Here is a 25,387-nt window from a genome sequence, read left to right as displayed (position 1 = left end):
CCTAATGGTCTTGGTATGTGGTGCATTTCCTTTGCAGTTCTGAGCCGCTGGGGATGAGATTTCTGGGACAGATAACCTCTGGGACCAACGAGGACAGCCAAGGCCACCAACACTGTCCCCAAGTGCTCCCCTGTCAGTGAGGACACAGAATACCTACTGCAACATCAGTGAAAAGTTACATGTAGCCTAATCTATACCTTTTCAGGTGTGTTCAGGTGTCTGTCTGTTTACTGTTGTTTGTTTCTTATTTCGATTCTATGTGACTTGGGAGCTGTGGAAAGAATTGGCTCATGAGGGATATCCCTAATAAAAGTAATCAATGGCATCAATCAATCAGTCACTATCAAGAGTCACATGGACCCTAGTACATGCATATATACCATCTCCGCCCTCTTCCCCCTCTTTTTCTCCATCATCTTCATCATCGTCGTCACTTCCATCCACGTCTTCTCCAGAGTCACTGCTGCCCTCATCCAGGATCTCTGAGGGGAAAAGACAGGTAAATGGTATACTGTACCGTTAAAACAATAACTTCCTTCCACATTTTTCTCCCAAAACAACAAACTGAAATGTCTCCCAATATGTTACCATAACTATGTTAATTAACATAATATGTTAACAATGTCATTGTGACAGTAGAATGCAATTCAATTGGTTTTGGTAATACAAAATGACTACTCTATGGTAGCTGCAACACTAGCTAGGTAGCAGCATGGCTCCACAACCACTTGTCCATTACACTTTACGCAGCATTCATTTCAACGGTATACAGTAATAAGAATGGCCTTATTGCTTCACCTTAAGGCATTTAATTGGCCGTGTGATCTATCAAACTATCAACTCACCCTTCTTAATTGCTTTGTACTTCTCCTCGTTCTCCAAGAAGTCTGGATCCATCTTAAAGACATCTGCAAGATAGACAGAAGCATTGTTTTTAATAGCAACCATTAGTTCGCAATTAGTACATTTCAGAGCAATTAAAGTTATTGCAAATGAGAGGCAATCAGAAGTAATTACCCATAAAAAACAGAAGCACTGTGTATTAAGATGCAATTCATTATAGGGCTTAATGTGACAATTGCTTTCCTCCCCTCTTGCCCCCTGAAGGGATGCTTGTATAGATTTTCAATTAGGACAAGTTTGTCTGTGCTGAAGCTACAGAAAAGATGCTTGTTCTGTTGAATTGTACAAACATAAATAAATTGCAACACAGAGGCATAGTCTTAATGTCAGTATGGAAATGTAACCCTCTATTATGAGACCGAGGGAGAGAGAGAGACCGAGAGAGAGAGCAAGAGAGAGACCGAGAGAGAGAGCAAGAAAGAGGGACAGAGAAGGATATTGAAAGAGCGAGCGAGACAGAGACCGTGTCCAAATATCCATACATGTGTCCTAAAACAGTAGACCGTTTGAGTATGCGGAATTTTTTTTGTATACTTTAAATGCCCATATGTCATACTCATTTCAGCTATTAGATATTGGGATGCGCAACCAAAATCATTGAATAGCGGGAAACCACGCAATCACACATTCTCAGTATGCGAAAAAATTATGTTTAATAATAGTATGTGACATTTCTAAAATCGACTATGGTTTAAATGCCAGGATGTTATACTCATTTCGGCTTTTCATCTAGTAGAATTCAATGCACAATTTTCCAACAAAAGTAGACTTCTTAATTGGGAAGATGCCCGAAGCCCTGTTCTCTTGGCCTTCAGAGCTTTTAAACTGAATACTAAACCACCTTTTGATTTGTGAATGTGTCGGCACAGGGGACTCAGGATGTGGCTGCGTTATTGATGCCATGTTAATCAGGACTTTTCATTTTAACATATGGATTGTTTCAGTACTGTAGTCAAGGCTACCTATGTAATTTATGAATCAAGCCTAAGCAGTCGTTCTGATCTCTTTCCCAATGATCAGTGCTTTAATTTATTTTGTTGCTGTCCAGCAGTTCTGAATTTACGATGCACCCATCCAAGTTTTTCTGTGCAATAGTTTTATGATTTTAACATTTTAAGGTTTTGGTGTGTGTACTAGGCTATTTGATTTAATTTATCTATGTTATAGCACTTTTGTTTCCACTAATAAATATGTTGAAATGGAACCAAATTATCTTTACCAGTCTTCAGTCCTTTTTTTAAATAGGATAGATGGTGGAATGTGATAGTCTGCCTATATCCAGCTTCGAGAGAGAGGTCAAGAAAGATAGAGACTGACTGTGATTTCTCTCTTCTCAGAGAACATTATTCAACACTGGGACATCTACAGAGAGACTGATAAGAGCGGAAACCCCCAGCTAAATCTGTATAATAATCCCCAACCCTTAGGGACCTAAAGGACAGCAGGTGAATTTTCTTTCTCCCCTGGCAATGAACGATCATGCTGAACACTCAAATGATCACAGTTATGGCTCAATCTCAGTTGCTTAAAAATGTGTTATCTGCTTGTCTCCTCGCATTCATTTGCACTGATTTGAAAAGACATGGTCAATGCTAATCAATAGGGTGGATTTTATCTGGTCAGTAGAGGCAAGGACAGATTTTCAGACAGTGGAGAAAGAGCCAGGATGTTGAAGTGATGCTCCAAGTGATGTATCATTTCAGATAGAAGATTTGAAAGTAGTGCTCACGAGCCAAAATGGGTCCCCGAATGTGTTGTTCTTGTGCAATTTGTATGATACACTACATGACCAAAGTATGTGGACACATACTCATCGAACATCTAATTCCAAAATCATAGGCATTAATATGGAGTTGGTCCCCCGTTTGCTGATATAACAGCCTCCACTCTTCTGGGAAGGCTTTCCACTAGATGTTGCAACATTGCTGAGGGGACTTGCTTTCCTTTCAGCCACAAGAGTGAGGACGGGCACTGCACTGATGTTGGGCGATTAGGTCTGGCTCGCAGTTGGCGTTCCAATTCATCCCAAAGGTGTTCGATGGGGTTGAGGTCAGGGCTCTGCGCAGGCCAATTAAGTTCTTCCACACCGATCTAGACAAACCATTTCAGTATGGACCTCGCTTTGTGCACGGGGGCATTGTCATGCTGAAACAGGAAAGGGCTTTCCCAAAACTGTTACCACAAAGTTGGAAGCACAGAATTGTCTAGAATGTCATTGTATACTGTAGCACACCTCCGAACCATGAAAAACAGCCCCAGAGAATTATTCCTCCTCCACCAAACTTTACAGTTGGCACTATGCTTTTGGGAAGGCAGCATTCTCCTGGCATCCGCCAAACCCAGATTGGACCGTCAGACGCGTTTCCACTGCTCCAGAGCCAATGGTGCAAAGCTTTACACCACTCCATCTGATGCTTGGCATTGCGCATGGTTATCTTAGGCTTGTGTGAAGCTGCTCGGCCATGGAAACCCATTTCATGAAGCTCCCAATGAAGAGTTCTTGTGCTGACTTGGTAGTGAGTGTTGCAACCGAGGACAGACGATTTTCACGCGCTAAGTGTTTCAGCACTCAGCGGTCCCGTTCTGTGAGCTTGTGTGGCCTACCACTTCGCAGCTGAGCCGTTGTTGCTCGTAGACATTTCCACTTCACAATAACAGAGCTTACAGTTAACCGGTGCAGCTCTAGAAGTGCAGAAATTTGACGAACTGACTTGTAGGAAAGGTAGATCTTATGACTGTGCCACGTTGAAAGTCACTGAGCTCTTCAGGAAGGCCATTCTACTGCCAATGTTTGTCTATGGAGATTGCATAGCTGTGTGCTTGATTTTATTCAACTGTCAGCAACGGGTGTGGCTGAAATAGCTGAATACACTAATTTGAAGGGGTGTCCACATACACTATATATATATATATATATATATAAAAAATAAAAAAATTCGTACAATATGCCACGAATTTGTAAGTGATCCCAGACTGCATCTTTAACCGCTTAGGCCTGCTAGCTAGGGGGTATTCAGTATATCTTCTTGGATGTAGTCGTCTTGGGGTGACATGTGTGAACTGATTCTATATTCTATTGTATATATTATTCTATAGTATATCTTATTGGTTGTAGTCCTCTAGGGTTAACATGTGTGAACTGATTCTATATTCTATTGTATATATTATTCTATAGTATCTTACTCAGTATATCTTCCTGGTTGTAGTCATCCTCTAGGGGCAGCATGTGTGTGAACTGATCGTCCTCCTCCACTAGGTCCAGCCCCTCGGGGACGATAGGGTGGTCCTTAAACCCGTCCTTCCTGATGGCGAACATCACCTCGATCATGTACTGCACACGCTTGTCTATCTCCGACTCGTGAAGGATGTTACGCAGCCGCTCAAAGATGGCTGACAACAGACATAGACAATATTTGAATCATAGAATTCTATTTCTATGGTTTGAATTTAATACCAATAAAAACGCAACATAAGAGCACCAAAAACAAGATCACCAGAGAAATGAATAAAGAAATCACTACATTTTTCTGAATGAGCTGTGATAAACTGCTAAAAGGATTCTGTAGCTGTGATGATGGATCTGATGCTTCAATCACCCAAGCCTGTTCAAACTAAGAGCGAAGCGGAAGTGTTTTGTATTGCTATGTACCATTGATGCCTCTAGGGGAGACTTCAGTGAGTTTGAGGCCACACTCCTTGAGGAAGCTGATGGACACCTCCACGCTGTCGTCTGTAGGTCTCTCCAGGAGCAGAGTCAACATCTCCAGACACAGCACCTCATGGGCCTGGGTGGGGAACAAGGGAAATAGGGTTACAACACTAAGTGCCTGTGCGCGCGTGTGTGATCTAGCATAGAAAAGAGGACGTACCACATTCTGATTGACCAGGTGGGCAACGAACTTTGATGCCGTGAGACATTGTGCCTGAAAAACAAGGATACAAAATCATTTGGAGTTCAGTTGGTAGAGCATGGTGCTTCTAAGGCCAGGGTAGTGTGTTTGATTCCCCAGACCACTCATACATCAAACATATGCACACATGACAAAGTCACTTTGGATAAAAGCGTTTGCTAAATGGCATATATTGTTATTATTATACATTTAAACAACTACAAAGAGTGACTTAGATACATTACAACTCCTTATTCTCCACAATATGTATCAACATTTAAGTTGTTTTAGTTCAAACATCTAGTGCATAACCAGCCAGTCACCTTGTCGTTCCTCCGGTAGCCCTTGCGAAAGTTAAGGATGAGTCTCTTGAGGATGAGCTCTCCTATCTGAGGGAACTTGGAGTTGATGATGGCTACCACAGCAGCATAGACGTGGGTGAAGGTGGCCGAGGCACTCTGGGCCTGCAGGGTGGACCTGGCCAGGAGACCTCTGGAGAGCAGACACACAGACATGAAACACACACACAAACACACACACACATTAGTGATCTGCACTTTTATGAAGTTAATCTATGTCACAAAGCACACTAAGAAACTTGAAATGTTTCCAACAGCAAAGATAATTGAGAGGTCTCTCTTGTAGAAGACATTTGATCTCAATCAGAATAGCCTACATAAATAAATATGAAATAAATCCATTAAAAACCTTGGTCCATTACCTGCCCCTGACGATGTTCTCCTGCAGCAGTTCCTGGATGATCATGGCGATGTTGGATACGTTCACCTTGTTTATCAGACCATTGATGGACTTCTTCAGAGCCTCCCAGCTCATACGCTGGTAAGCCAGACTAGAAAGAGCCGAGGGATAAGTAAGCTCTTTGAAACAATTGGCAAGACCTACTGTATTTTTTGTGTATCTGAACTAAGTGGTGTGATGGGTATCCTTTGATTAGAAAAAATAATTGTAATACATGTTCCCTGACAACTCTGGTCTTTTTCAAAATGGTGTTTCTCCACCAAACTGACTTGTTGCAGATAGAAATCAGTGCGTGACGACATAGTTCACACAAAATGTACTTTTTCGCTTATGTTTTCATGTACCGAATAAAAATCTAAAGTTCAATGTGTTTCCATCGCATTTTCAACTCTACTGATTTTGTCACAAAAATTAAATAGCAAATGTGCGCTCTAGCCAACAGCTCAGATACAATGCGGCTACTCTATATGATGAGATTATTATGAATAGCAAAAATATTTCAATATGTCAAACGGCAGGCAAGCATTGATCATCATTTCACCAGAAGACGACCCTGGATATTTATTGGAAAGCAGCATCAAGTTCACCGTTCATCATGACTTATTTTATCTGTAGCCTAATAAACTGCATGGTTTCCTGAGTCGTAGTGGGAGGACCACATACCATATCATCGCGACTCAACGTTTACTTCGATATGATAATTATATAAATATTTACGCATAAAGGCGTTTATTTATCTCAAATAAATAAATTATCTATCGGCATTTATGAAATTGTTCCCGAAACATCCTTTTTCCATCACAGCTCTCATGATTCAATTTTTTTTATACAGTATGACTTTACTTGGATGGAAACTGTGGATGGAAATGTGGTTAGTTACCGGAAACGTTCCCTGAAATAACTAAAACTCCTCCTGCATCCTCAGATCAGCTGGTCTGGGATATAGCGATGATGGTGCTGCTTTATTCAAGGCCCCTAGAGTGGGGCACTGTGTGTGGTGAGGTGTGGTGTGTGTAAGTGTACTCAGTGTGTGTGTGGTGTGTCTAAGTGTACTCTGTGTGTGTGTGGTGTGTCTAAGTGTACTCAGTGTGTGTGTGTGGCGTTGCGTGTGTATGTCAGTGTATTCAGTGTGTGTGTGGCGTTGCGTGTGTATGTCAGTGTATTCAGTGTGTGTGTGGCGTTGCGTGTGTATGTCAGTGTATTCAGTGTGTGTGTGGCGTTGCGTGTGTATGTCAGTGTATTCAGTGTGTGTGTGGCGTTGCGTGTGTATGTCAGTGTATTCAGTGTGTGTGTGGCGTTGCGTGTGTATGTCAGTGTATTCAGTGTGTGTGTGTCTAGGCTCTGGGAGGACGGAACAGTCCTCCCATCTATCCTTCCAATCCCCTTCATTGCCCTCCTCTGCCCCAGATGATCTTAGTGAACCAATCTCTACTTCATTATCCGTGTCACCTCCTTGGCTGTGTCCCATACGTCACCCTATTCTCTTTATGTTGCACTTCTTTTGACCGGGGCCTGTAGGGCTCTGATCAAAAGAAGTGCACAAAATAGGGAGCCATTTGGGAAGCACAGCCTCGTCTCGGGGCGCTCGGCCTCAAGGGGCCAAGATGCTTTTCCAGGAGATGAGATTAGAGGTAGGTGACTGTGTGAAAACAGCTTGAGTGACTCTGTCCGAAATAGCATCCTTTTCCTTATATAGTCCTCTACAGGGATTCCCTATATAGCAATAGGTAGGGAGTAAGGTGTCATTTCAGACGCAGGCAGATATCCACACCTCTCTCAGAGAGTCAGCTGCTAATTTTAGAGCCTGGCTCTGACACCTAGCTCCCGCCAGACCAAAAATAAATATCTATTGTGTCGTCATCGATTGATTTCCTTGACAGCTCGGAACAAACGATATGGCATTTGAGCCTGGTTGCATTTCATCATTTAATTGAAATAGTCATATTTCATTCTTTCAAATAAATATGGTCAAGTTTCATTCTCGTTTCGAGTTCTTGTGTCAACTACACCATCCCATCATGAAGTAGGCTATAAAGTATTTCCAGTCTAGCAGACATCAGCTGAACTCACCTGCTCTTGTCAGTGATCTGAGCCTGCATCATACGTAGCTTGGCCGGGGGGATGTAGGCTCCACCAGTTCGCGTCAGGATAGGGTCCAGTTCATCCTTCTTCTTCTTCACTGGTGGTTCCTCTGCAGCAGTGTCCTTCTGGGCTGGGGAGGGCGATCGGCCTCTCCTCCTGAACTCAGCCTCTCTGTCCCGACTCGACCGGCGCTCATAACGGTCGTAATATCTGTCTCGATCATCGTCCCTTGACCTGTGGGTGATGCAAAGGCATCTCAATATATCAATACTGCAGTGGTCTTTTTAAGAATGAAGCTAGGGCAAGTCTGAATGTGGTCTACTCTAAATTAGTTGTAAACACAATATAGATGAATCACATTTGATTTAGAAAGCCCTTTTTACATGAACAGTTGTCACTAAGTGATTTACAGTAACCCGGTCTAGACCCCAAAGAACAAGCAGAAGTGGCAAGGAAATGCTATCCCAGAAGAAAGAAACCTCAAGTGGAACCAGACTGTGCCATGTTGTTTCCGTACCCGCTGTAACCTCCTCTACCGTAGCGCCGATCCCTCTCCTGACTTCTGGAACGGGACCTGGAGCGGGACCTACGGCGATCATCATCCCTGGATGGACCAATGAGAAACAAAATTAGGGTTGCAAAATTCCTGATTTGTTTCCCAGTTTGAGGATTACCGGAATCAGGAGGGAATAAGCAGGGGGTGAATCCTCCAACTGGGATTTTTGAAAAATCTATGGAACTTTTGAATTGGGAAAGTTGAACATTTGGAAGGCCTGAAGAGTGAAGGATGACATAGCTTTTATCTGCAGCTCTATGGAGTTAGTCACTCACCTGTCATCTGGGGTGGGGCTCCTGCCTTTGTTTACACTCTGGTCATCTGGACCATGCTGGAACACAACACACACCATGTCAGAATCCCCTATCTGGTCAGTGTCTGCCAACACATCCCAACACTGCAAACTTTTGTATTTGTATAACCCTAACAGTGCAAATATCAGCTTAGAGGGCCGGCTTCTCAGACACAAATGAAGCCTAGTACTGGACAAGAACGCATGCTCAATAGAAAATCTCTATTGAAAATGCTTCTTAGTCCTGGACCAGACTTTACAATAAGTGTCAATGAAATGGGCCCCTGAATATGCCTGTCAGTCACTCACCACGATCTGTGCCACACTGCTCTTCATCCTGCGGGCCACTCCCTCATTACTGTCTTCATCACTGCTCTCATTGTCAGAGCCACTAGACTCCCCCTCCTGGCTGACACTGGCATTGGAAGGGACCCTACTGCCCCTGGTGGCTTTGGAGCTGGCTACTCCGGGACTGCCCAGAACTATGGGGGCCTCCGATCCAGGGCTGGCCGCTCTGGGGCCTTCGTCTCTGGGACCGGCTGCAGGACTATCTGCCCCCTCTGGTGCTTCCACTGAAGACAAAACACAGTTAGGTTAAAAAGTGTATTTTCAGTTCCACATGAAATTGTATGATTTATGAGTCTAAGTCTATTTGTCTGAAATTAAATTGGTTTTCCTTGGAGACAAACTCATAGGTCTTAGCTTCATCACGCATTCCTATTGTTGAAAATAGTGAACGTGCTGTTAATGAAAGTGGGTTATGGGCATGCGTCTTGAGTCTTTTAAAATATAGACCATCTACATTCAGACCACAAGCAACCAGCAAGAAAACAAGAATGAAATGGTGCGAGAGTGAACTTTAAAAATGTCAATTGACATTCAGTTAATGCTCTATATGAGGGACCTGACTGTGCTGAAGGCTTAAGAGCAGGAATAATTGATGAAGTGCACTGTAGCGGCCTGCTGAGATGGAAGCCTTATTGGACCAGTGACTCATCCTCAGTTCATGTATTTCTGACTGTAAGCAGATTGCTGAGTAGACTGTGGCAATATTAACTTATCATGCAGCTGTTACAGTTAACCTGTTCAAGAAACAATAGTGCAGAAATTAAATAGTAATACAATTAAATAATTTAAAGTTGAATACTGCGAACATTACTTCAAGTTCTGTCTAATGTGTATAGTAGGGGTGGAAATGCACTTTGGTGATGAAATTTCACATTTTACCAAGACAAATATGATTATTCATGTTTTGAATTGTTCAGTGGGGTCTTTCTCTAACATATCATTAACATTGATTATATCCAAAAAGGCAGATTTCTTAACCTGATACATCCAATAATAAGTCCTGAGCTTGGTTGACATAGCGGCGCAGGTTACTCGTAACAACTTGAGGATTTTACATTGTGTGATCGTCGTCAAAGTTGTTTGGTCTCAAAAAGCAAAATAAGCATGACAAGATCTGATCAAATAAAAGCTTGGCATTAGTCAATGCTCCGTTGCCATTTCACAGACATACGCTTGTTTTTATGAGAGATCTAAAAGAACAGAAATGTTGTATTACTATGAAAAGCCTATACAAAAAATATGAAAATACTACATCTCAAAATCAATATCCATCTTTATTTTTCATTTATTCAACTAGGCAAGACCGTTAAGAGCAAATTCTTATTTACAATGACGGCCTACCCCGGACGATGCTGGACCAATTGCGCGCCGCCCTATGGGACTCCCAATCACGGCTGGTTGTGATACAGCCTGGAATCGAACCAGGGTCTGTAGTGACACATCTAGCACTGAGATGCAATGCCTTAGACCACTGCGCCACTTAGGAGCCCATCTAACCTCTATATATATTTTTTTTTTTCCTGTGGATTCAAGAAGATGACGAGTTCAACAGGAAAATGAGCCCGTCAGGTAGTCAGTAGCCTTAATTCTTGCAGAGAATGCAGCCTAGCTGACAATGTCATTTTCCAGATTTTATTTTAATCCTCTGGTCTCCATTGATTTAGTCACCCTAATTCTGGCCATCCTACAAGGGTAAAAACTCCAATCACTTTGAACAGATTATGATAGAGACATGAGGTTTGAAACTTTTGATAGAGTATTATCGATACAATGAACATTATTTTACCCATTGGTCAAAAGATGCGTTTTGATTGGACACACTACCTATAGTGAAACAATTAGCCTACAAAATAGCTTGAGGGAAAGACTGAGAAACATCCATAAAATCCATACAGTAGCTGCAATCCCAAAGCAGTGAGGTGTGCCTTTCAGGCAACTGCTATCAGTGCTAAAACTGAGTCAAAAGGTCTGACAGCAATATCCACTTCTAGATGGTAACAGCACTGCCTCACCACCACTCACTGATATATGATGCATTGCTGAAAATTGGCTTTCGCAACTTCTGATTTGTGTAATACCAATTAAAATGTTCTTACGTTGATACTGAGAAATAAACAGTAAACAACATTCACTGACACTATTTGCAACCAAGACAGTGAGAACATCCAATCTCCATAGCGCAATAACAACAATAGCGTCATAATTCCCTCCCTAGACTGCTGTGGGGGAAATGCAACAGCTCTAAGGTTCTGCCCCAAATGGCACCCTCTTCCCTATATAGCGCACCACTTTTGACCAGAGCCTTATGTAACCTGTTCATAAGTAATGCACTACATATGGAATAGGGTGCGATTTGGCACACAGTCTACTCAAGGCAGCCAGAGTAAGACCCTGGGTGTTACAGGGGATCTACTTAAAGGACTATCAGCAGCAGGCAGCACATTCTGCGCTCTGGCACTTTTCAAATACCCTTGGGTGGATGTCGGGAGGCTTGTGTTGCCCTCTCCGTCTGTCTCCCTTTTTCTCTGTCTCCTATTCCCATTCCCTCACTCTCCATCCTCTTGCGCTCTATTCTCCGTCTTTCTTCCTCTCTCTCGGAGCGGAGGAAGGATTTGCAACAGCTCAGCAGAAGGGATGATTGAAAGCATTATCTGGACAATAACACAGACTCAGAGAGCTGCTAGGCTGGAACTCTCCGTTTGTCAGTGATGAGGATGAGAAACCAGGTAAACAACGGAAGGGAGATAGTGGTATTGGAGGTTATTGGGACAAATCCAAGTTCCAACAAGGCTTGGGAAAAATATATGATTTCTTCTAGACATACAGTACCAGACAAAAGTTTGGACACACCTACTCATTCAAGAGTTTCTTTATTTTTTATTATTTTCTACATTGTAGAATAATAGTGAAGACATCAAAAGTATGAAATAACACATATGGAATCATGTAGTAATCAAAAACTGAAAACTGAAAACAAATCAAAATATATTTTATATTCTTCAAAGTAGCCACACTTTGCCTTGACAGCTTTGCACTCTCGGCATTCTCTCAACCAGCTTCATGAGGTAGTCACCTGGAATGCATTTCAAATTACAGGTGTGCCTTGTTAAAAGTTTATTTGTGCAATTTCTTTCCTTCTTAATGTTTGAGCCAATCAGTTGTGTTGTGACAAGGTAGGGGTGGTATAGAGAAGATAGCCCTATTTGGTAAAATACCAAGTCCATATTACGGCAAGAACAGCTCAAGTAAGCAAATAGAAACAACAGTCCATATTTACTTTAAGACATGAATGTCAGGCAATGCAAAACATTTCAAGAACTTTGAAAGTTTCTTCAAGTGCAGTCAGAAAAACCATCAAGAGCTATGAAATTGGCTCTGATGAGGACCCACCACAGGAAAGGAAGACCCAGAGTTACCTCTGCTGCAGAGGATAAGGCCATTAGAGTTACAAGCCTCAGAAATTGCAGCCCAAATAAATGCTTCACAGAGTTGAAGTAACAGACATCTCAACATCAACTGTTCAGAGCAGACTGTGTGAATCAGGCCTTCATGGTCGAATTGCTGCAAAGAAACCACTACTAAAGGACACAAATAACAAGAAGAGACTTGCTTGAGTCAAGAAATACGAGCAATGGACATTAGACCGGTGGAAATCTGTCCTTTGGTCTGATGAGTCAAAATTAGAGGTTGACCGATTATGATGTTTCACCGCCGATATAGATTATTGGCGGGCCAAAAAAAAGCCGCTACCGATTAATCGGCTTATTATTATTTTTTTTGTAATAATGACAATTACAACAATACTGAATGAACACTTATTTTAACTTAATATAATACATAAATACTATCAATTTAGCCTCAAATAAATAATGAAACATGTTCAATTTGGTTTAAATAATGCAAAAACAAAGTGTTGGAGAAGAAAGTAAAAGTGCAATATGTGCCATGTAAAAAAGCTAACGTTTAAGTTCCTTGCTCAGAACATGAGAACATATGAAAGCTGGTGGTTCCTTTTAACATGAGTCTTCAATATTCCCAGGTAAGAAGTTTTAGGTTGTAGTTATTATAGGAATTATAGGACTATTTCTCTCTATACGATTTGTATTTCATATACCTTTGACTATTGGATGTTCTTATAGGCACTTTAGTATTGCCAGTGTAACAGTATAGCTTCCGTCCCTCTCCTCGCTCCTACCTGGGCTTGAACCAGGAACACACCGACAACAGCCACCCTCGAAGCAGCGTTACCCATGTAGAGCAATGGGAACAACTACTCCAAGTCTCAGAGCGAGTGACAATTGAAATGCTATTAGCGCTCACCCGCTAACTAGCGAGCCATTTCACATCGGTTACACCAGCCTAATCTTGGGAGTTGATAGGCTTGAAGTCAAACAGCGCAATGCTTGAAGAATTGCGAAGAGCTGCTGGCAAAACGCACGAAGGTGCTGTTTGAATGAATGCTTACGAGCCTGCTGCTGCCTACCATCGCTCAGTCAGACTGCTCTATCAAATCATAGACTTAACCTCTCTTGGGTAGGGGGCAGTATTTTCATGGCCAGATGAAAAACGTTCCCAAATTAAACGCCCTACTACTCGGGCCCAGGAACTAGAATATGCATATTATTAGTAGATTTGGATAGAACACACTCTGAAGTTTCTAAAACTGTTTGAATGATGTCTGTGAGTATAACAGAACTCATATGGCAGGCAAAAACCTGAGAAAAATCCAACCAGGAAGTGGGAAATCTGGTTCTTGTAGTCTTTTCAAGTCATTGCCTATCTAACACACAGTGACTTAGGGTTCATTTTGCACTTCCTAAGGCTTCCACTAGATGTCAACAGTCTTTAGAAAGTTGTTTGAGGCGTCTATGGTGAACAGAGAGCGAACAAAGGAATTTAGAACTTGTTGACTCAGGAAAGCACATGAGTTCATTGGCGCACGTTCACGTGAAGAGGTAGCTGTGTTCCAAAACGTTTTTCAAGACATTGGAATCGTCCGGTTGGAATATTATTGAAGTTCTAAGTTAAAAAGGCCCTAAAGATTGATGCTATACAACGTTTGACATGTTTGAACGAACGTAAATATAACTTTTTTTGACTTTTCGTCGTGACATTTTGGCCGCGCTTCCTACACTTGGAGTAGCTTACTGAACGCGCAAACAACAAGGAAGTATTTGGACATAAATTATGGACTTTATCGAACAAAACAACATTTATTGTGGACCTGGGATTCCTGGAAGTGCCTTCTGATGAAGATCATCAAAGGTAACTGAATATTTCTAATGCTATTTATGATTTTAGATGACTCCATGGCGGGTATCCATGGCGGGTATCTGTATCGCTTGATGTCTTTTTCTGAGTGCAGTACTCAGATTATTGCAAGTGTGCTTTCCCCGTGAAGCTTTTTTGAAATCAGCGGTTGCATAAAGGAGATGTTCATCTACAATTCTTTGAATAACAGTTTAATATTTTATCAACGTTTATGATGAGTATTTTTGTAAATTGTAGTGCTGATTCACCGGCAGTATTGGAGGCAAAATATTTTCTGAACATCACGCGCCAATGTAAAATGCTGTTTTTGGATATAAATATCAACTTGATCGAACAAAAAATCCATGTATTGTATAACATGATGTCCTAGGAGTGTCATCTGATGAAGATCGTCAAAGGTTAGTGCATAATTTTAGCTGGTTATCTGGTTTTTGTGACGCTTGTCCTTGCTAGGAAAATGGCTGTGTGGTTTTTCTTGTGTTGGAACAGTCCTAACATAATCTAACTTTATGCTTTCGCCGTAAAGCCTTTTTGAAATCGGACAATGTGGTTACATTAAGGAGACGTGTATCTTTAAAATGGTGTAAAATAGTCGTATGTTTGAGAACTTTGAATTATGACTTTTTGTGGTTTTGAATTTGGCGCTCTGATTTTTCACTGGCTGTTGAATAGTGTGAACCGTGACTAGCGTCCCACCTCCCCAAGAGAGGTTAATTATAACATAACACACAGAAATACGAGCCTTTGGTCATTAATATGGTGAAATCCGGAAACTATCATTTCGAAAACATAACGTTTATTATTTCAGTGAAATACGGAACCGTTCCGTATTTTATCTAACGGGTGGAATCCCTAAGTCTAAATATTCCTGTTACATTGCACAACCTTCAATGTTATGTCATAATTATGTACAATTCTGGCAAATTAATTAGGGCCTTTGTTAGGAATAAATGGACTTCACACAGTCCGCAATGAGCCAGGCGGCCCAAACTGCTGTATATACCCTGACTGCTTGCACGGAACGCTAGAGAAGTGACACAAATTCATGTTAGCAGGCAATATTAACTAAATATGCAGGTTTACAAATATATACTTGTGTATTGATTTTAAAGAAAGGCATTGATGTTTACGGTTAGGTACATTGGTGCAACGACAGTGCTTTTTTCACAATTGCGCTTGTTACATCATCATCCGTTTGTCGAAATAGGCTGTGATTCGATGAGAAATTAACAGGCACCACATTGATTATATGCAACGCAGGACACGTTAGATAAACTAGTAATATCATCAACCATGTGTAGTTAACTGGTGATTATGTTAAGATTGATTGTTTTTTATAAGATAAGTTTAATGCTAGCTAGCAACTTACCCTGGCTTCTTGCTGCCCTCGCGTAACAGGTAGTCAGTCTGCCATGCAGGCTCCTCGTGGAGTGCAATGTAAGGCAGGTGGTTAGAGCGTTGGACTAGTAACCGGAAGGTTGCAAAAACAAATCCCCGAATCCCCCCTGAACAAGGCAGTTAACCCCCGTTCCTAGGCCGTCATTGAAAATAAGAATGTGCTCTTAATCTGACTTGCCTAGTTAAATAAAGGTGTAAAAAAAAAAAATCTGCAAATCGGTGGCCAAAAATACCGATTACCGATTGTTATGAAAACTTGAAATCGGCCCTAATTAATCGGCCATTCCGATTAATCGGTCGACCTCTAGTCCAAATATGAGATTTTTGGTTCCAACTGTCTTTGTGAGACGCAGAGTAGGTGAAAGGATGATCTCTGCATGTGTTGTTCCCACCGTGAAGCATGGAGGTGATGGTGCTTTGCTGGTGACATTGTGATTTATTTAGAATTCAAGGCACACTTAACCAGCATGGCTACCACAGCATTCTGCAGTGATACGCCATCCCATGGGGTTTGCGCTTAGTGGGACTATCATTTGCTTTTCAACAGGACAATGACCCAACACACCTCCAGGCTGTGTAAGGGCTATTTGACCAAGAAGGAGAGTAATGGAGTGCTGCATCAGATGACCTGGCCTCCACAATCACCTGACCTCAACCCAATTGAGATGGGTTGGGATGAGCTGAACCACAGAGTGAAGGAAAAGCAGCCAACAAGTGCCCAACATATGTGGGAACTCCTTCAAGACTGTTGGAAAAGCATTCCAGGTGAAGCTGGTTGAGAGAATGCCAAGAGTGTTCAAAGCTGTCATCAAGGCAAAGGCTGGCTACTTTGAAGAATATCAAATATATGTTGATTTGTTTAACACTTTTTTGGTTACTACATAATTACATACACTACCGTTTATAAAGGTTGGGGTCACTTAGAAATGTCCTTGTTTTTGAAAGAAAAGCACATTTTTGTCCATTAAAATAACATCAAATTGATCACAAATACAGTGTAGACATTGTTAATGTTGTAAATGACTATTGTAGCTGGAAACAGTTGAATTTTTATGAAATAACTACATAGGCATTGAGAGGCCCATTATCAGCAATCATCACTCCTGTGTTCCAGTGGCACATTGTGTTAGCTAATCCAAGTTTATCATTTTAAAAGGCTAATTAATCATTAGAAAACCTTTTTTGCAATTATGTTAGCACAGCTGAAAACAGTTCTGATTAAAGAAGCAATCAAACTGGCCTTCTTTATACTAGTTGAGTATCTGGAGCATCAGCATTTGTGGGTTCGATTACAGGCTCAAAATGGTCAGAAACAAAGGACTTTCTTCTTTTCCACTCACCATTGCTCTTCTGCTGTGCCACATTGTTCTCCCTCTCTCCTTCCTCGGACGGGCTCCTGCTGCCACTCCTACTCCTCCGGGGCTGATCCATGCCACTGGTCCTGGGAGGCTGGAGGAGGAACAAAGGACACATAGCTGGTTTAGCCTACTTGGAAGGATGGCTATCTGAACTGAAGCTTGATGTTATGGTGTATGAAAGCAAAGGGCCTGGAAACAAATAATGCAAGCTCCTCCGTGAACAACAAACACCTAGCGCAGACATTAAATACACAGGAGCAGGCGCCAATATGATTACTGAGATCATGTCGTAGGCCACTGGGCACTGGCTACCACTGCTGGAAGGAAACTGAAATCAGAGGCTGAAGTGGAGAGGTTCTATAAACACATGCACAGGTTATAACAAACCTGAAGGAAGCCAAATTATGCTGCAGTTGTTAGTTATGAGGTCATGGGTGCTGGATACAGTAGGGAGGTTAAGAAAGGGGTAGTTCTAAAAGCCACAACCCGAGGCTACACTTAGCTGCTGTATGCCTTCCTCTGCAGAAATGAAATGCTTCATGAAATTACACGTTTTGTTTATTCTCCAAGACAAACTGTGATCTAAGGTTAAACATCTTAAGCAAGCTGCTGGGAATCTGACTGAAAGTTTTACATGGAGGAGACGCCAGTCAGCAGATAGGTTGTATTTACTGCTGCTCTTTAATTATTTGTTATTCTTCTCTTTTTTTGTATTTTCTTACAACTGCATTGTTGGTTAAGGGCTTGTAAGTATGCATTTCACTGTAAAGTCTACACCTGTCTATACGGCGCATGTGACAAATACAATTTGATTTGAGGTAGACACTGCCATGTTTCTCTGCCAATGTGCACAGAATGCACATTTGCGAGCGACACATTGTCTATCAACACTGACCACGTTTAGCAAGATATTGACTAAAATACATATTGTCAGCTAGCCTGTTGCAATCCAGCGTCCCAACTTTCTGTTATCATATTCGATGTGGCGTAGCTAGCTAACTTGGTCAGCTAACGTTGATATGACGTGACGTTAGCTATCCAAATAGCTGATGCTAGCGATTTTATTTGATCCGACATTAGCACATCAAAACTTCACTGAAAAACGAACTATCTAGCCATCTAGCTAGTACCTAGATACATCGAAACGGCAGTTAACACCTTGCTTCTACTCTATAGCGTTAGTTGCAAAGGCGCTCTCCTCCATGTGTGCCGCTTTCTTCCATGTGAGAAGTGCAGCAAGCTAGCTAACTTTACTAGCCTGGCTAGCCGGCAGTAGAAAAGGCCCGCTGTAAGTAGCATATCAAATGTTTTTAAAACTTAGAAGAACTACTAACTAATACTGTTGTATTCCTTTGTGGGATTTTCTCGTTCGAGTTATTATATATGGGTACAAACTTCTTAGCTACCTCTTCTCTAGAATTAGGGCTTAGCTCCACTGCTAAATCGTTGTCGATTGTCTCTGTAGCCATTTTCTCCCTTATCCTCTTCCGCAAGTATTGCTACGGATAGCAGTAAGGCCCAAAAAGAGCGGACATACACGTAAACGCTAAATCACAGAGACTCACTGGTCTGGTGCTATTTGAAAGACAACAAATCAAACAGCAAAGTATTTTGCGGTATGTACATCACATATTACAATGTAACGCATGCCCTGCATGATTAGCTTAGATATGAGGATGCTTGAAGATACTAAACGTTATTACTGGATCTTAATTGGAGACATTCTGCAGGTGACAGAGTAGAAACCATACTTTCTGTCCATGTTTCCCAGGGCTACCTAATTACTAGTGATGTTAAAGGTATAAACCACAGAGATAGAAATAGGACTCATATGTATATCTGTGCCATTATAGCGTCTGTGACCGCATGGGCAATGCCATTGAGGCTACAACCCATAGGAATCCCCACCCAGTTGACTACTTAGTTGACAACTTTAAAATAGCAAAAGCATGGTGGAAGCCCTCAATGGCTCATGCTTAAATGTTTTTATTTTATTTTTTACTTTAGTTTATTTAGAAAATATTTTCTTAACCCTATTTTCTTAAAACTGCATTGCTGGTTTTAAGGGTTTGAAAGTAAGCATTTTACGGTATGGTCTACACCTGTTGTATTCGGGGCAAGTGACAAATAAAATGTTATTTAATCAGATAAATGGTATTTTGGCCACTAGAGGCTTATATCATTCTCTATGGTATTGACATAAAACCAACCCCTTATTCTTCTTTAGATTAAAACAAAGTTTGGTACATGAAAGTGTGTATGTGTACAGGCCGTGCTGTGTTGCTGCTGCGAAGGTCATTTTTTTTCAGAGCCATTTGAGAAACATGCTGTCTTGCAAATTGTTTGGGGATGTGTGGGCAAACGGTTAGTGCTATCAGGGATCATTGAGACGTCCCTACCTTCAGCCCTAACCTTAACCCCTACTCTAGCCCAATAATGGACTAAAGGAGCCTAACGTAACTCCTTATAGTCCAAGGACCTTACATGTTCTGTTTAAAGGTAAATTGGCTCTGGCAGCCAAAACAGCCAAGTACAGCCAATCTAAACGTGAGTCGATTTTCAATTGCGGTATGGTTTTAGAAACGTAAAGCCCTCTACTTTCATATCCAATCAAAATATTTTCACAAATGCAAAATATACACTTAGACTGTTTTAACAAAGTTGCAGCCGACAGTATTTTTCAGTGACAACACGTTTGTGGCGTTAATCTTCCCTTACACAGAGGTGTTTGAATACGCAGATACAGTATCTTGGAACCAAGGCAATGATATGATGGTATGAGGCTAGATTGAGTAAAAAAAAGGGGGGGACCAACTCCATATTAATGCCAATGATTTTGGAATGAGATGTTCAATGAGCAGGTGTCCACATACTTTAGGTCATGTAGTGTATATCATTTTTTTATTTAACATTTATTTAGCTAGGCAAGCCAGTTAAGAACAAATTCTTATTTACAATGACAGCCTACCCCGGCCAAACCCTAACCCGGACGACGCTGGGCTAGTTGTGCACCGCCCTATAGGACTCCCAATCACAGCCGGTTTTGATATAGCCTGGAATCAAACCAGGGTCTGTAGTGATGCCTATAACACTGAGATGTAGTGCCTTAGACCGCTGAGCCACTCGGGAGCCCCATCAATGAGCTACTATACCCTACCCTCCTCTTGTCCTTTTACCATCAGTCTGCTTGCAAACTTTTGAACAGGACCCATAAGTAGTGCAAGTACAGTAGTCCCTATATAGGGCCATAAGTAGTACACTCTAATTATATAGTATAAGCCGTTTTTTTAGCAGACCCTTTTAACCATAGGGACTTAGTCATTTGCGCAAACAATTTAAGTATCTGTGGTCCCGGGAATCAAACCCACTATACTGGCGTAGCAAGTGCCAAAGTTGGGGAACAATAGTATGTTAAGCGGGGAATAAGGAAGAAAGAAGTTGAAGAAAGGGGGAGAAGAAAAATTTGAATACATTTTGGAAAAAAATTGGGAAAATAAGAAAAAGAGAAAAATGTAGGGTTCTTCATTATACAAGTGTTTATTAATGATAATTTTTTATGATAAGTTGAAAAACAATGCAAATGTTTTTTTTTTATCTGTGGGGAAGAGCGGCCTCGGCCACTCGGCCAGAAACAAAATTTGTAAACAAAACCACTATGGTCTCCAAAAGTGTTACTTTTCACATTGGTGAATTTAAGATCACTTGAGTTAATGGAACGATTATGGTAGCGCAATCATAACATATAGAAGTGTTGTTCTAAATGATCAGTTATCTGTTTCTTGTGGACTGCATATTACCTAATATAATTATATTTACATACTCTGAGAGCCACATATTTTCAAAAGTAATTCAAAGAATTGGTTGAAATATAGAAACATGTTTGTTAATGACAAACGTGAAACGTTACACGCACACATACAGCCTCTTGGGTCCCAAAGTAATGAGTGGGTATGGCAACTGACTGATTCTGAGTGAACGACACAACAGGATCCAAACATATAACAACATCCACGCAAACAGCAGAAAAAACTCCATCTGAAAGTTCTAGGGCTCGATTAAATCAGATTAGCTTTGGTCGACACCTGCATAGAGGTTGTTATGGCAGTGGAACTGCGATAAGAGCTGTGAAATCCACAAGTGGCTCCTTGTGTTACCTTATCGCCCTACACTGCCATTGGGTGCAATGAAACCAAGCAACTTTATATATGACAAATCCCATGCAGCCGCGTTAGAAGTTCAAACACTTGAATGTGTGATGTTCTATTGTAGGCAATAGGTCCTACTCCCGATTAGACAGTGGTGTAAAGTACTTAAATATAAATACTTTAAAGTACTACTTAAGCAGAAAGTAAAAAAGTACTTTTAGGTATCTGTACTTTACGATTTATATTTTTGACTACTTTTACTTCACTACATTCCTAAAGAGGATAATGTACTTTTTACTACATACATTTTCCATGACACCCAAAAGTACATTTTCAATGCTTAGCAGGACAGGAAAGTGGTCCAATATCCTCACTTATCAAGAGAACACCCTGGTCATCCCTACTGCCTCTGATCTGGTGGACTGACTGAACACAAATGCTTTGTTTCTAAATTATGTCTGCATGTTGTAGTGTGCCCCTGGCTAACCGTAAATTTTAAAAAAAACAAGAGAATTGTGCCATCTGATTTTCTTATTATAAGCAATTTCAATGATTTATACTTTTACTTTTGATACTTAAGTATATGTTTGCAATTAGATTTACAAAATGTAATACACAGTAATACACTACACTTTACTAAGCCTGTCCTTCCAAAATTCTATCCATTGAGCTGTAAGCATGAGGCATTTAAGATACAACACTGCCATCTACTGGTCACAGTGAAACGCTGACATTATCTCTGTGCCATAAATGAAGACTAAACGACCTCAGTCATTTGAAATTTCATAGCTGTCAGGTTCATTCTACATTACTTAGTGGTGACATCATATGTCGCATTTGATCTTATTCAGACAACATACTGTGTGTTTAAAGTCTGAATCTGATGGCTTCATTACAGTGTATTTAATAATCCACTTCTGTGTCAATATTTACCATGATGATACACAGTGGAGAAAATGAAAAATCTATGTTCTGTGACTGTGAGTAATAAAGAGACCAGCAGACAATGGATTACATACTAGTATCGATCATAAAAGAGACTCATCTATATTGTACTACTGTCGATCAAGGTATGTTCAGCAAATGATCTAGCATGTCTCTATCTTTACTTTATTCATCTAAAGCAGATGTGTCAAACTCAATCCATGGAGGGCCGAGTGTCTGTGGATTTTCGCTCCACCCTTATACTTGATTGATGAATTAAGGTCACTTATAAGTAAGGAACTGCCTTCACCTTGTTGTCTGGGTCTTAACTGAAAAAAAAAAACGAAAACCCGCAGACACTCGGCCCTGTGTGGAATGAGTTTGACACCCCTGATCTAAAGGAAAGATAATTTCCTGATGCAAATATAGTGACTAACAAGACATTTGCATGTGAAGTGTTCTGTCGACCGGTAGGCTTCAGTGAGGCATGCAGTGCACTTGAGTGTAAATACCCAAATAAACCTCTGGCTCATGATCATGTGGGGATCAGGTTATATATAGACACACACACACACCACACCATACCACACCACACAAACCCTAAAACTAACCGTGACCCCTAACCTTAATTGTAACCTTAAACCTAAACCTAACCCCTAAGCCTAAAATAGCAATATTCCTTGTGGGGAATGGCAAAATGTCCCTACTTGTCCAAATTGTCCTTGTTTTTTATCCTTCTGAAGACTTCTGGTCCCCATAAGTATAGTTAAACATGTCCACACACACACACACACACACACACACACACACACACACACACACACACACACACACACACACACACACACACACACACACACACACACACACACACACACAAAAGCAGCAGCAAGACAGTTCCTCCTTGGTCTCTGGTTGAGGGGACAGAGGCTGAAAGGTCATGGAACTAATGAATAACACCGTTCCAGCCAATTGATTTAGCTGAGTGTGTATGGGGGCATTAGAGGACCTGGCTAGTAATCATACTATGTTCAAGCACTGTGTCTCTGTCTATCCGTCTATCCTTCCTTGCTCTTGCTCTCATATGTTCATACAGTATGTCTCCCAGAAGGCCAAAAGTGTAGTGCTGAACATTTTATTGATTAGTTGAACATTTGAATATGAAGAGTGAAGGTAAAACTTTTTTTTATTTTTTTATCTCTTCATATCTTCATATTTCCCACCCCATAATAGAGCAAGAGACATGATAGGGCTATTCAGCATGGTCTCTATTGCCTGTTCAGATCTCCTCGTGGAGGTGATGAATAGCCCAGCTCCAACCTGACAGACAGCACAGTGCTCTGCTCTAATGGTTAAATCATATGGGGTGCTGTAATTTAAAGATGCACTTCACTACATCCTCCTTCCTCAATTAAAACATCTGATTTTGGTTCACACTAAATAGGGAATAGAGTGCCATTCGGGACACGTTCCAATTCTTGCAGAGAGAATTCACCATGCTAATCGGGGGACCAGAGGCAGGGCACTTCAGCGAGAGGGGAAAGCTGTGTTATTATTGGTCCTAGCATTTTGCCTTATACCTGGTCAGCTTCATTAGATACACAGCTGTGTGTGTATGTGTGTGTAAGTGTGCATGAGTGTGCCTAGCATTTCGCTACACCCGTAATAACATCTGCTAAACACGTCTATGTGACAAATAAAATTTGATTTGATTTTAAATGCTTGTGTGAGAGTGAGTGTGTGTATGTGCCACAGAGCAATAGACTACAGGCATACAAGAGGTGAGCCCTGCAAAGTAAATCAATGGTGTATACAGAATATGACTGTTGGTTCTATCAGGGCAGAATATTCCTCAGGGGCTTGGAGATCTAATGGAGGGAGAGGTTTCTGCTCTGCTGTTTACTGTATGAAAGAGAAGCATTTCAATTTAAACTGAATGCATGAAGAGAAGGTGCTAACTGTGACCTCTGTGAAAAGTATGTGTGCATGTGTTTGCGTTTGTGTGTGTGTGTGTGTGTAGTAGAAGTCTACTACACGCATGTGTGTGCGTGTAGTAGAAGTCCAATGAAGAGAGGCAGTGGATCTGATCGCATATTCAGAGCTAGTCATACTGGAGCTGCTCAGTGATTTGCATCTGAGAAAGCTTTGTTTGAGAAGCATGAGATCTGACAATTTCCCAACCTTGGTAACCTTTTTGAATTAATTGAATTGTGTGTATGGCATACCAATGCAGTCTACCTATACTCTCTGGGTTATTTTCCACTGACTGAATTGTCCCTTGATAAATGTGATAGAGAACCTCTTTAAATGACTGTTTTGAACTATGACAAGTTGACCAAGATGTGTCTAGCCTACTGTATAATTTCAACATAAGGGTCTGGACACAGATTAAAGCCTAGATTCAATAAGATCAAGCGTTACCCGGCGATATCCGACACCCACATAGCTGATGTTTTGGCGGCGTTGGACGTGTAACTGCGCTGGCACTGTCAAATCGGTCAACAGTTGTTCTTGCGATCATTGTCAGAAAGCCACACCTGCCCCACTTGCATTAGAAGTTCAGAAGGAGAAAGTGTAGGCTGTATAGAAATAATTACATAATAGAACATCATTAAAGGAAATAATGAGGGTTTCTATCATCCTAATGGGGGTGTAAATTACATCTCATGTTCCAGTGTTCCTAATGGAGGTGTAGATTACAGCTCATGTTCCAGTGTTCCTAATGGAGGTGTAGATTACATCTCATGTTCCAGTGTTCCTAATGGAGGTGTAGATTACATCTCATGTTCCAGTGTTCCTAATGGAGGTGTAGATTACATCTCATGTTCCAGTGTTCCTAATGGAGGTGTAGATTACATCTCATGTTCCAGTGTTCCTAATGGAGGTGTAGATTACATCTCATGTTCCAGTGTTCCTAATGGAGGTGTAGATTACATCTCATGTTCCAGTGTTCCTAATGGAGGTGTAGATTACATCTCATGTTCCAGTGTTCCTAATGGAGGTGTAGATTACATCTCATGTTCCAGTGTTCCTAATGGAGGTGTAGATTACATCTCATGTTCCAGTGTTCCTAATGGAGGTGTAGATTACATCTCATGTTCCAGTGTTCCTAATGGAGGTGTAGATTACATCTCATGTTCCAGTGTTCCTAATGGAGGTGTAAATTACATCTCATGTTCCAGTGTTCCTAATGGAGGTGTAGATTACATCTCATGTTCCAGTGTTCCTAATGGAGGTGTAGATTACATCTCATGTTCCAGTGTTCCTAATGGAGGTGTAGATTACATCTCATGTTCCAGTGTTCCTAATGGAGGTGTAGATTACATCTCATGTTCCAGTGTTCCAATTTTTAAATAAGGCTGCATGTGATATGTCTTAATGTGACTCCGTGCAGCCAATGGCAATATCTGCTTTAGGTATATTGCCAGGACCCACTTGTGGATTTGACAGCTCTAACACAG

The 25,387-nt window shown here is 41.2% G+C and overlaps 1 protein-coding gene across 1 annotated transcript in view; it reads right to left on the bottom strand.

Moving 5' to 3' along the window:
• LOC106582271 (pre-mRNA-splicing factor CWC22 homolog) overlaps positions 1-18,375 on the bottom strand; it is a 65,343-nt gene extending 46,968 nt beyond the window's left edge. Inside the window, exons 1-13 of the mRNA XM_014165172.3 lie at positions 18,264-18,375; positions 16,840-16,948; positions 8,792-9,054; positions 8,466-8,521; positions 8,152-8,238; positions 7,623-7,868; positions 5,515-5,643; positions 5,117-5,285; positions 4,773-4,826; positions 4,553-4,688; positions 4,087-4,293; positions 846-908; positions 381-482 (exon numbers count right to left, since the gene is read on the bottom strand). Coding sequence (XP_014020647.3) covers positions 381-482; positions 846-908; positions 4,087-4,293; positions 4,553-4,688; positions 4,773-4,826; positions 5,117-5,285; positions 5,515-5,643; positions 7,623-7,868; positions 8,152-8,238; positions 8,466-8,521; positions 8,792-9,054; positions 16,840-16,948; positions 18,264-18,326 — 1,684 coding nt within the window. The 5' untranslated portion in view covers positions 18,327-18,375. The remainder of the gene's footprint in view (positions 1-380; positions 483-845; positions 909-4,086; positions 4,294-4,552; positions 4,689-4,772; positions 4,827-5,116; positions 5,286-5,514; positions 5,644-7,622; positions 7,869-8,151; positions 8,239-8,465; positions 8,522-8,791; positions 9,055-16,839; positions 16,949-18,263) is intronic.
• Between the last annotated feature and the right edge of the window lie 7,012 nt (positions 18,376-25,387).

This window comes from Salmo salar, chromosome 21 (assembly GCF_965601325.2).
Source record: "Salmo salar chromosome 21, fSalSal1, whole genome shotgun sequence".
In the NCBI taxonomy this organism is placed as follows: Eukaryota; Metazoa; Chordata; class Actinopteri; order Salmoniformes; family Salmonidae; genus Salmo; species Salmo salar.
Note: the sequence above shows the minus strand (reverse complement) of the source record. Positions and strands in the feature narration are given on the sequence as shown.